This window comes from Microplitis mediator, chromosome 1, assembly GCF_029852145.1.
Source record: "Microplitis mediator isolate UGA2020A chromosome 1, iyMicMedi2.1, whole genome shotgun sequence".
Classification (NCBI taxonomy): domain Eukaryota; kingdom Metazoa; phylum Arthropoda; class Insecta; order Hymenoptera; family Braconidae; genus Microplitis; species Microplitis mediator.
In genome coordinates this window covers 27147109-27158070 of record NC_079969.1, presented here as the reverse complement: position 1 = coordinate 27158070, position 10962 = coordinate 27147109, and the positions used below count along the sequence as shown (strand labels likewise).

At 28.1% G+C, this 10962-nt stretch overlaps 1 protein-coding gene across 3 annotated transcripts; it reads left to right on the top strand.

Moving 5' to 3' along the window:
* The first annotated feature begins 222 nt into the window (after positions 1-222).
* LOC130670893 (protein henna) lies at positions 223-10834 on the top strand. Of its 3 annotated transcripts, none has more exons than XM_057474510.1 (8): positions 223-374; positions 3358-3486; positions 3867-4021; positions 5149-5331; positions 5526-5722; positions 8724-8986; positions 9226-9455; positions 10632-10834. In XM_057474510.1, the coding sequence occupies exons 1-8, from the start codon at positions 288-290 to the stop codon at positions 10792-10794; spliced, it is 1407 nt and encodes a 468-aa protein (XP_057330493.1). In that variant the 5' UTR covers positions 223-287; the 3' UTR covers positions 10795-10834. The 3 variants fall into 3 exon arrangements, with proteins under 3 accessions (XP_057330493.1, XP_057330501.1, XP_057330509.1); XM_057474518.1 differs by lacking the exon at positions 223-374 and adding an exon at positions 2027-2186; XM_057474526.1 differs by lacking the exon at positions 223-374 and adding an exon at positions 2088-2106.
* Positions 10835-10962: the final 128 nt, after the last annotated feature.

The window sequence follows — 10962 nt, the reverse complement described above, 5'->3', positions numbered from 1 at the left end:
AATTAAATAACAAAAAATGTTTGTTTTATTAAACTTGATAACTTTAATAATATATCTTTAACCTTATAACGCAACATATTATTACTATATTTATAAAAAAGATATAATATCAAATTTCGCAAGTTTTGACAATGAGCTCTTGTGTTTCGTTATGAATAAAATAAATTGACTGCCTGATGAATGGGATCAGTTGTTATTGACTTGGCATCAGTTACACGTTACCCATTTTTTTTAATTACTACCGAAAAATTTCATTTTTTTTGTTGGTTTAAATTTCATTTGTGAAAATGAACGCGAGTAAGGGAAAAAATATTATTCGTGCTAAAGATAATGGGGATGGTGAAGAATTACTCAGTAGTTCACCACCTGATAAAGTGAGTTTATCAATTATTTTTTTCTATTATTTCTTGATGTTGTTTATTATTTATAATACGACGGAATTAATTATCTATTCGATGAATTTTACTGTTACACAATAAAATTATGTTTATTTATCCGTATTTTTTTAAATAAATTTATATCATTATCATTTCCTTGAAGGAAAATTATTATGAATTATTTAAAATTTTTTTATTATTTTTTCTGTATAAGGAAAATCAATTACATATTTTTTTTTTGTTTACTGACATTGAAATCAATAAATAAGTACTTATCATTATTATTTTTTTATATTTATACTGTGTAAAAAATCGGAAGTAAACTTGAAGTGATTACGGATTTGATTTGAATTCAACTTCACTCCGTCGCTCGGAGTTTTTACAAAAAATCGCTCCGCATATGGAGTAAATAGAGAGTTTGTCATTTAATTGGAGTAATTTGGATTTTATTTTAATCCGCATACACTCCGATTTGGAGTTTCATATTAAAATACTCCTCTTCGGAGTAAATTTCACTTTCATTCAGATTTTAATATTAAAATACTCATGTTCGGAGTAAATTTCACTTCAATTTCAATTTTCATATTGAAATAAATTTCCTTTCGGAGTAAATTTTACTTTGATATCGAGTTTCCTGTTAAAATAAACTCCCCTTCGGAGTAAATTTCACTGTGATTCAGAGTTTTAATATTAAAATACTCCCCTTCGGAGTAAATTTCATTTCAATTTGGAGTTTTATGTTAAAATAAATTCCCCTTCGGAGTAAACTTCACTCTGATTCAGAGTTTTATATTAAAATAAATTCCTCTTCGGAGTAAATTTCACTTCGGTTTAGAGTTTCGTATTAAAATAAACTCCTCTTTGGAGTAAATTTCACTTTCATTCAGATTTTAATATTAAAATACTCCCTTTCGGAGTAAATTTCACATCAATTTGAAGTTTCATATTAAAATAGTCCCCTTCAAAGTAAATTTTACTCCGAGAGGATCAAAAAAAGAAAGTCATCCGGTCCGAATTCACTCCAGATTTAATCCGTGTTCTCTTCCCAATTTTTTTACAGTGTAATAAAAATAAGTGATAAATTATTTAAATAAAAAAAAAAATTTCTAAAGAAACTTCCATACTGGTAAAGTTAATTTTTCTGATTTAATATAACTGTAAAATTACATCAGCAGATTTCACTAAAAAAGATAAGAAAAAATATGAAGGTCACATAATCACTTTAGGTAAAATTACGAAATCATGTAAAACCGGGTAATACGGATAATTATTTTTTTCCAAATAAATAAATAAGTGAATAATTAGTAATTCCCAGTCTTAGATGATGATGTTAATTTTCTGTTGATGGAAAAATACATATAGAAAATATGTTAACCTTGATTGAGTTTTCCTTATCGAGCGTATATTTATGGTAATGAAAAATGACAGATGTTATGTTTAAAGTAATATATATATATATTACACATCAATCTCTTGATCTCGATGTCGAAAAGAGCTGATGAAAGTCAACTGGATATGTTTAAATAAATAGTTTAGAAAAAAAGTTTAACAAGTGGGAAAAGAGTGACGTTGTAAGAGTGGGTAAATATAATAATGGAAGGGATATCGATCTATAAATTAGCTGGTGAAACATGATTACAAGATTAGTTTAAATATTATTCTTGATACATTATTGTTATTCTATAGCGAGAATTTTTTTTTTTAAGTATAAGTTGTTAAGAAAAAAGTTGTGAGTGATAATTTGTTATTAACTTTGGATTTTATTTTTTAAACTCTCTAGAAGTAATGATGTCTGTAGATATTATTGAAGTAAGAAATAATTATTATGAAACACAACATTTATGAATTTAAAAGAGGGGCTCTAACGATAACAGTAACAACGAAAAATAATAATAAGTAGCAAAATAACTGCCTGAGTAAAAGCATCTCGGGGTGTAGACTTTAAAATACCGAAGAAGAGTTTTCGAGAATTTTCTCGCTGTGAAATCTCATATCTTTTGCCGTTCACTTTTTTTTTGGTTTTTAATCTTAAATAAGTAGTGGAATTTACAAAAGGGGACACATTTTCATAAAAAGAATTTTTCAATTTTCTTAGAGGAAGTTAAAAAAAATTTAATATTGAATCAGAGATTTAAATTTTACTCGTAATCAGTCACTTGGTGGGTCTGCACAGCATCGGGATCGAACCCATGCTCTAAAGAACTGAACTCGTGGATTTCTAACCCAATTTAACCAAACCCTGGGTCTAAACCCTAAATCGACTCTAACCACCGTCGATTTTTCAGCGTGAAATAAATAATCTAATGACATCAAAAATTAATTTGTTTATCGAATTTTTGATGAATATAATAACCGTCACAAAATTATTTAAATCATTTCAACAATAAAAATTTTGACTTTAATTTTTTTTGTACTTGACTTGAATGGGTCAGATTTCCTTTTTCTAAACAAAAATAAATCACAACTAACAATATCATTTAAATATATTTATGGGGAAGAAAAATCATTTTTTGGCGCGAAATTTAAATTGAATTAACTTTCGCCTAAAAAAATCTGAGATCGTACAAAGGCACAAATTCGTCAATTAACAGAGCAATTCGACTAAAACTAGAATCAACTCACATCGCAATATAACGAAAAATTTTATTTATAACTTAATTACTGCATTGGATGGAAATATTGACAATTATTTTTTAAATAATCGCATTAACCCCGAAAATAAATTTAAAATTGGGTGATCTAATGAGATAATTTGTCATGCAGATAATTTTTTATATATAAAAATTGTCAATAAATATGTATGACTGTAAAAAGGGTGAATGAATATGGGTTACGATTAAAAAATACAGATATATATATATACTTTAAAAAATTATCGGAGCGAACGCGGAGTAAATGCGAAGCGGATGACTGTAATTACACTGTAATGATGTTTATAATAAAAAAAATTAAATAACGATAATAATAATTGAATTTCCAGCCAAAACTAATGGAAGGAGGCAACTACATAAAAGAAGGGCGAGATTCATCTCGCAGTACGTGTTTAATATTTTCACCAAAAGAAGAAGACGAAGTCGGAGCTCTTGGGAAATATTTACAGATATTTAGTGTATGTACTTCTCTCAATATATATTTAATGTACACTTTATTTTCATATTTTTTTCTACACCCATTTTATTTATATATTTATTTTTATATATTCTATACATCATCTGCGAGTTTAAGCCCCACGGCGTTTTTTACTCCACTTTTTCAATATGTATTTTATTTTATTTCAATTCCGTTCTATTGAATTTTTTTACTAATTAAAATTTTTTTATGTTTAATTTCAAATATTCAGCAAGAACTCGCGGGTTATTTAACATTTTTTTGATTGCATGCAATTTAATATTTTCATGTTTATTCTCACACTTGGGTTGGGCTGTACGTTTATTTATTTTTTCACAGATGGGTTTCATTTGTTTATTATTAATTATAAATATTTTACAGGAACATAAAGTTAACTTGTCGTACATCGAGTCGCGCAGCTCTGTGCGTAAAGTTAACGGATATGAATTTGTGGTCGAATGTACACCTGGGGGAAATCTTGGGGCCGCTATCGAAGCTGTTAAGGCACAGTCCGGTTATTTTTCCATCATATCGAGGTATTTGTAAGAACAAAAAAAAAAAAAAAATAAACAATAAATTTTTTATTTAAAATTTAAAATAAATATTTTTTTAAATTTATTGACTTAAGAAATTTTTAATGATCCAGAAGTTAACAGACAATCGGAAATTTTCGGATTTTTTTTTCACTGGAGAGTTACAAAAAAAAAAAAAAACTAAAAAAATGCACATGTAGAAAATTTAAAAGACTACAGGTGCAATTTTTTCAAATATTTTTTTTTAATGATTTAATGTTTAAAAAAAATCCAAAAATTATCAGAAGTCGGCCAACTTCTGTTTCCTAATTTAATGATCCAGAAGTTAACAGACAATCAGAAATTTTTGGATTTTTTTTTACTGGAGGATTACAAAAAAAAACTAAAAATATGCAGATGTAGAAAATTTAAAAGACTATAGGTGCAATTTTTTCAAATATTTTTTTTTTTAATGATTTATTGTTTAAAAAAAATCCACAAAATTTTCAGATGTCAGCCAACTTCCGTTTCCTACTTTAATGATCCAGACGTTAACAGACAATCGGAAATTTTTTGATTTTTTTTTTAATAGAGAATTACAAAAAAAAAAAAAAACTAAAAATATGCACATGTAGAAAATTTAAAAGATTACAGGTGCAATTTTTTCAAATATTTTATTTTTTAATGATTTAATGTTTAAAAAAAATCCAAAAACTATCAGATATCTTCCAACTTCTGTTTCCTAATTTAATGATCCAGACGTTAACAGACAATCGGAAATTTTTGGATTTTTTTTTCACTGGAGAATTACAAAAAAAAAAAAAACTAAAAAAATGCACATGCAGAAAATTTAAAAGACTATAGGTGCAATTTTTTCAAATTTTTTTTTTTTAATGATCTATTGTTAAAAAAAAATCCAAAAATTATCAGATGTCGGCCAACTTCCGTTTCCTAATTTATAAGCGATTCCAATAATTAATTAATAAATTAATTAACGAGATTAAATTTCTCATGAAAATTTATTGGAAAAAAGAAAATGATGAAAAGCAATTTGAATTTAAAAATGTTGAAATTGCGATGTTCAATATAATTTTTTATATTTTTTAACCGAGAAGATTACTGTGATGCTGATTAAACTTTTTTTATTGAAGGAATCATAAGAATAATATGGATTCAGTGCCCTGGTTTCCGCGAAGAATCCGCGATCTCGATAAATTCGCAAATCAAATATTGACTTATGGAGCTGAATTAGATGCAGATCATCCCGGTTTTACAGATCCTGTTTACCGATCACGGAGAAAGTATTTTGCAGACATAGCCTTCAACTACAAACAGTAAGTTTTATTTTTCTACATACATATACATGTATTTATGATACGTAATTATTTACTTCACAATAATTAATAAGCTGGTTGGTATCCATTAATTACATGCACACGATATGTAAATGAAAATACGAAATTTGAATATTAATAAAGTGAGAATTATACTTGTCTTCATAAATAACTTTTCTCATTAATAATTACAGTGGAGAAAAAATTCCGCGCGTTGATTACACGCAAGAAGAAACAGCAACATGGGGAGTTGTCTTTAATAAACTGACTGAGTTGTATCCAAAATATGCGTGTCGTGAACATAATCATGTGTTTCCGTTGTTGATTGAAAATTGTGGATACCGGGAAGATAACATACCCCAGCTTCAAGACATATCTAGTTTTTTGAAAGGTAATTTATTCAATTATATTTTTCTTATAAACTGGGAAATCTTTCAATTATTTCCAAGTCGAAATTTTTTTTAACTTAAACTCTGTTTCAACCTAGTATAGTTTTTAGTTTGAACGTCAGGGTGAGATGGGTTTTAGAAGATAGAACTCCATTTAAATTAAACCCTATTTCAGTCCAGTAGCGCCTACATACGTTCGTTTTCAGACGAGTTAGGTTGAAACAGAGTCTTAAATTTCAAATTAAACCCTGGTTCATTATTTTTCGAATTTATTTAAGGCGTACTAGGATGAAACAGAGTTTTAAATCGAACTAAACCCTAGTTCACTTCTCCTGACCCGAATTTCAGGCGAGTTAGGTTGCAACAGGGTTTAAAATCGAGGCGGCAAATACCCACATCAAAAGGTTCAGGCTCTACAAGGCTCATATAAGGTTTTAATATTTCGACTCGGGATTCCAAGTGAACGCGATGGGATCTATGATTGGGCAAGGGCTGGAACTAGAGCTTGGACCCAAATTTTAGAATAATAAATTTCACTTTTGTTCTCGTGTAAAAAAAATTCGTTCCAAAAAAGTTCCGCATGTGGAACTTCTAAAAATGAGACAGATTAGAATTTGGAATGGAACTTTTTTGGAACGTTAATAATTTTGATGGCAAAAAAAAAGTTCTTATGAGTAAATTTGGAGTCAAAAGAGGACGTTTTTGGAATTTTATATGGATATTCCAAAAAAGTTCCAGAATCACCACTTTTGACTTTTTTATGGACTAAAATAGGCATTCCAAAAAAGTTCCAAGAACCTCCTTTTTTGACTGTAAATTTGCTCATAAAAACTTTTTTTTATCATTAAAATTACTAACGTTCCAAAAAAGTTCCATTCGAAGTTCTAATCTGTCTCATTTTTAAAAGTTCCAAATTCACTCCTCCTTACCCGAATTTCAGGCGAGTTAGGTTGCAAAAGGTTTTAAAATCGAGGCGGCAAATACATCAAAAGGTTCAGGCTCTACAAGGCTCACATGGGGTTTTAATATTTCGACTCGGGATTCCAAGTGAACGCGATGGGTTGCATGATTGGGCAAGGGCTGGAACTAGAGTTTGGACCCAAATTTTAGAATAATAAATTTAACTTTTGTTGAGCATAATAACCTTTTATTTTTTATTTTATGTATTTTATCAGACAGTAATTTATTTTATTATTTTATTTAGGCTCGAGGTATTTCTCCTCACAAAAAAATTTGTTTAAATATTTGTTGACTTCCTTCCTTTGAAGGTTTTATAATTTATAAATATTTATATGAACGTTTTGTCTACTCTTTGCTAACTAATTACCCAAGTAGAGACTAAATAAATCTGAATCGGTGTACGAGCAACCGCGTGGCGCTTTAATTTCTATAATCTTAAAACATCTACTGCAGGAATAAAATAATCTACAGCTTTTATTACCCAGGAAAATAATAACAACACACCTTAAAAATACTTTTTTTTAACCATCGTAATTTTAAGTCATGTTGTTATTTATTCACAAGTTTAATAACTTTATATTTATGGACCTAAGCTTGAAAAAATATTTTAAAAAAATAATCTGTCTTATAAAGTAACTGAAAATATTTAAAATAAAATTATAAAACCTAAATACCCAGTGTCTAAATCCCAGCAGGTTTTTCTGACACTCCCCTGCCGACGTACAATAAATTTAAAATGCCCATGATTTTTTTTTTCGCCATGAAAATAATCGCGAATTTTATTCTGCCTTGACAATTCATGACTGCAAAACCACTGCTTAAAGTTTTTAATAGTCATATACATTAGGGTGGTCGTTAAAAATTAAATTTTCTCAGACGCTCCATAAAAAGCTTCTTTTTAGTGAAAAAATACCTGGGGAATTTGGTTTTTTCGTTTGAAGTAAAAAGAACACGTGCCGCGGAACGATCAAAGTTCATTTTTCGATACAATCGCGGTTTTTTTAAATATCTCATGAAATATGCAGATTAAAGGAAAAAATCATAGAAACAATTTTGTAGGAAATTAAATTCTTGACAAAAAAGGTCATCTTCATTTTTTTTATAAAACGTGTATTTATGAAGATATTTTAAAAAAACTTTTTTAGGTCTTATCAATTGGACATTTTAAGGATAACGAATGTTAAAAATAACGTGTGCCCTTAAATATAGACAACTTCTTACACATCAACTCGTAAGATATCAATCCTTAATGTTTGTTATAGTTTCTGTATACTTAGAAAAAAGTTATTTTCAAAATTTGTAATCCTTAAAACGCCCAATTCATCAGATCTAAAGTTTTTTTAAAATATCTTCATAAATACACATTTTATAAAAAAAATGAATAGGACCTTTTTTGTCAAGAATTTAATTTCCTACAAAATTGTTCCTATAATTTTTTCCTTTAATCGGCATATTTCATGAGATATTTAAAAAAACCGCGATTGTATCGAAAAATGAACTTTGATCGTTCCGCGGCACGTGTTCTTTTTACTTCAAACGAAAAAACCAAATTCCCCAGGTATTTTTTCACTAAAAAGAAGCTTTTTATGGGCCGCCTAAGAATATTTAATTTTTAACTTCCACCCTACTCCGTATTGAAGTGATTTGAGCATTTTAAGGATTGATAAGATCTAAAAAAGTTTTTTAAAAATATCTTCATAAATATACATTTTATAAAAAAAATGAATAAGACCTTTTTTGTCAAGAATTTAATTTCCTACAAAATTGTTCCTATGATTTTTTCCTTTAATCTGCATATTTCATGAGATATTTTAAAAAAACCGCGATGGTATCGAAAAATGAACTTTGATCGTCCTGCGGCACGTGTTCTTTTTACTTTAAATGAAAAAACCAAATTCCCCACGTATTTTTTCACTACAAAGAAGCTTTTTATGGGCCGCCTAAGAATATTTAATTTTTAACGACCACCCTATACATATTTATATATCACGAATTCATTAATGTTTGCTATTGTTGTTATTGTTGTTTTTTTTTGAAATATAGATTGCACCGGATTTATTTTACGACCAGTAGCTGGATTATTGTCTTCACGTGACTTTCTAGCCGGACTAGCATTCAGAGTGTTCCATAGTACCCAATATATCAGACACAGCAGTAAGCCATTGTATACTCCGGAGCCTGATGTCTGTCATGAAGTTCTAGGTCACGCGCCGATGCTCGCTGATCCGGCATTTGCTCAATTTTCTCAAGTTATTGGATTGGCATCTCTGGGAGCCCCAGATGAGTACATTGAAAAACTTGCCACTGTACGTTATCGATTATTTCGTTTCTCTCTATTTGTTGTTATCATTATTACTGCTCGAGATATCAACAAAGTTGCCATCGTATTTTTTATTATTTTTATTATTGTTATCATGCCTTTGAACAGACAATTGATGATGATTTATCGATTGATCTTTGAACTGTGTGATAATTCAGTTTTCTTTGAAACAATGTTGTAAACAATATTTGCAGTAAATATTTGCGTTATTAACTTTGTTTATAGTGTTTCTGGTTCACGGTTGAGTTCGGATTGTGTCGACAACAAGGGGAACTGAAAGCTTACGGAGCAGGACTTTTGTCGTCCTTTGGCGAGCTCGAGTATGCCCTCAGTGGGAAACCAGAGCTTAGAGCTTTTGATCCAGCGAAAACTGTATTACAGAAATATCCGATAACCGAGTACCAGCCTGTTTACTATGTCGCTGAAGACTTCGAGGATGGAAAAGAAAAAATATTGTAAGTATACGCGAAAAAATCAGGAGAGAATATGGATTTTTTATTTTTATCTGAATTATCTCCGTCACAAGTTCTGGAGTTTTGAAAAAAAAAAAAAAAATCGCGTATGGAGTATGATTTTGAAGTTAGTAGGCAATCAAAAATTTTCGGATTATTTTTCAACAGATATATCACAAAAAAAAAAAAAACTAAAAAAATGCACATGTAGAAAATTTAAAAATCTATAGGTGCAATTTTTTCAAATATTTTTTTTTCGGTAATTTATTGTTTAAAAAAAAATTCAAAAATTATTAGACGTCTGCCAAATTCATGATTCTGAAGTTAGTAGACAATTAACAATTTTCGGATTATTTTTCCACAGATCAATTACAAAAAAAAAAAAAAAAACTAAAAAAATGCACATGTAGGAAATTCAAAAATCTATAGGTGCAATTTTTTCAAATATTTTTTTTTTGGTAATTTATTGTTTAAAAAAAATTCAAAAATTATTAGACGTCGGCCAAATTCAGGATTCTGAAGTTAGTAGACAATTAACAATTTTTGGATTATTTTTCAACAGATCAATTACAAAAAAAAAAAAAAACTAAAAAAATGCACATCTAGGAAATTCAAAAATCTATAGGTGCAATTTTTTCAAATATTTTTTTTTTTGTAATTTATTGTTTAAAAAAAAATTCAAAAATTATTAGACGTCAGCCGAATTCATGATCCTGAAATTAGCAGACAATTAACAATTTTCAGATTATTTTTCAAGAGATCAATTACAAAAAAAAAAAAAACTAAAAAAATGCACATCTAGGAAATTCAAAAATCTATAGGTGCAATTTTTTCAAATATTTTTTTTTTTAAATTAATTGTTTAAAAAAAATTCAAAAATTATTAGACGTCGGCTAACTTCGATTTTATGTGTGAAGTAAATAAAAAGTTTTTTTTTAAAAGCATAGGGGGGGGGGGCAATTGAATTTATTAGTAAATGACTAGAGATTCAAAAATTGGCGGGTATTTTTTTGAACTTTTGATTTTTTAAATTTCAAATGAATTTTATTTTTTAAATATTTTAGTTTTTCCAATACAGAAATAAAATTAAAATATTCGATCAATATCAGCCATACTTTTTTTTTATCTGTACATAAATAAAAAATAATTTATAATTTAATTTTTTTAATTTTTTTAAAGGAAATTCGCACAAACGATACCCAAAAAGTTTGGAGTAAGATACGACCCATACACTCAGAGTATCAACATAATTGACAGCAAATATCAGATCGAGGAGTTAATTATTAATGTAAATCAAGAGATGGAAATATTGATGGACGCGTTTAAAAAATTGAAAAATTAATAATTTTAACTTGCATTTAATTAAAATTATTGATTAAGTTTCATCGTAATCATCTATAGTTAAAAATTTTTTTATAATTATGATTATTATATAAGTCATTCGTTGGTGATATAGCGAAATAAATAAACGATTTTATTAATACTTTGTTTATAAATTTATTTTTCGTAT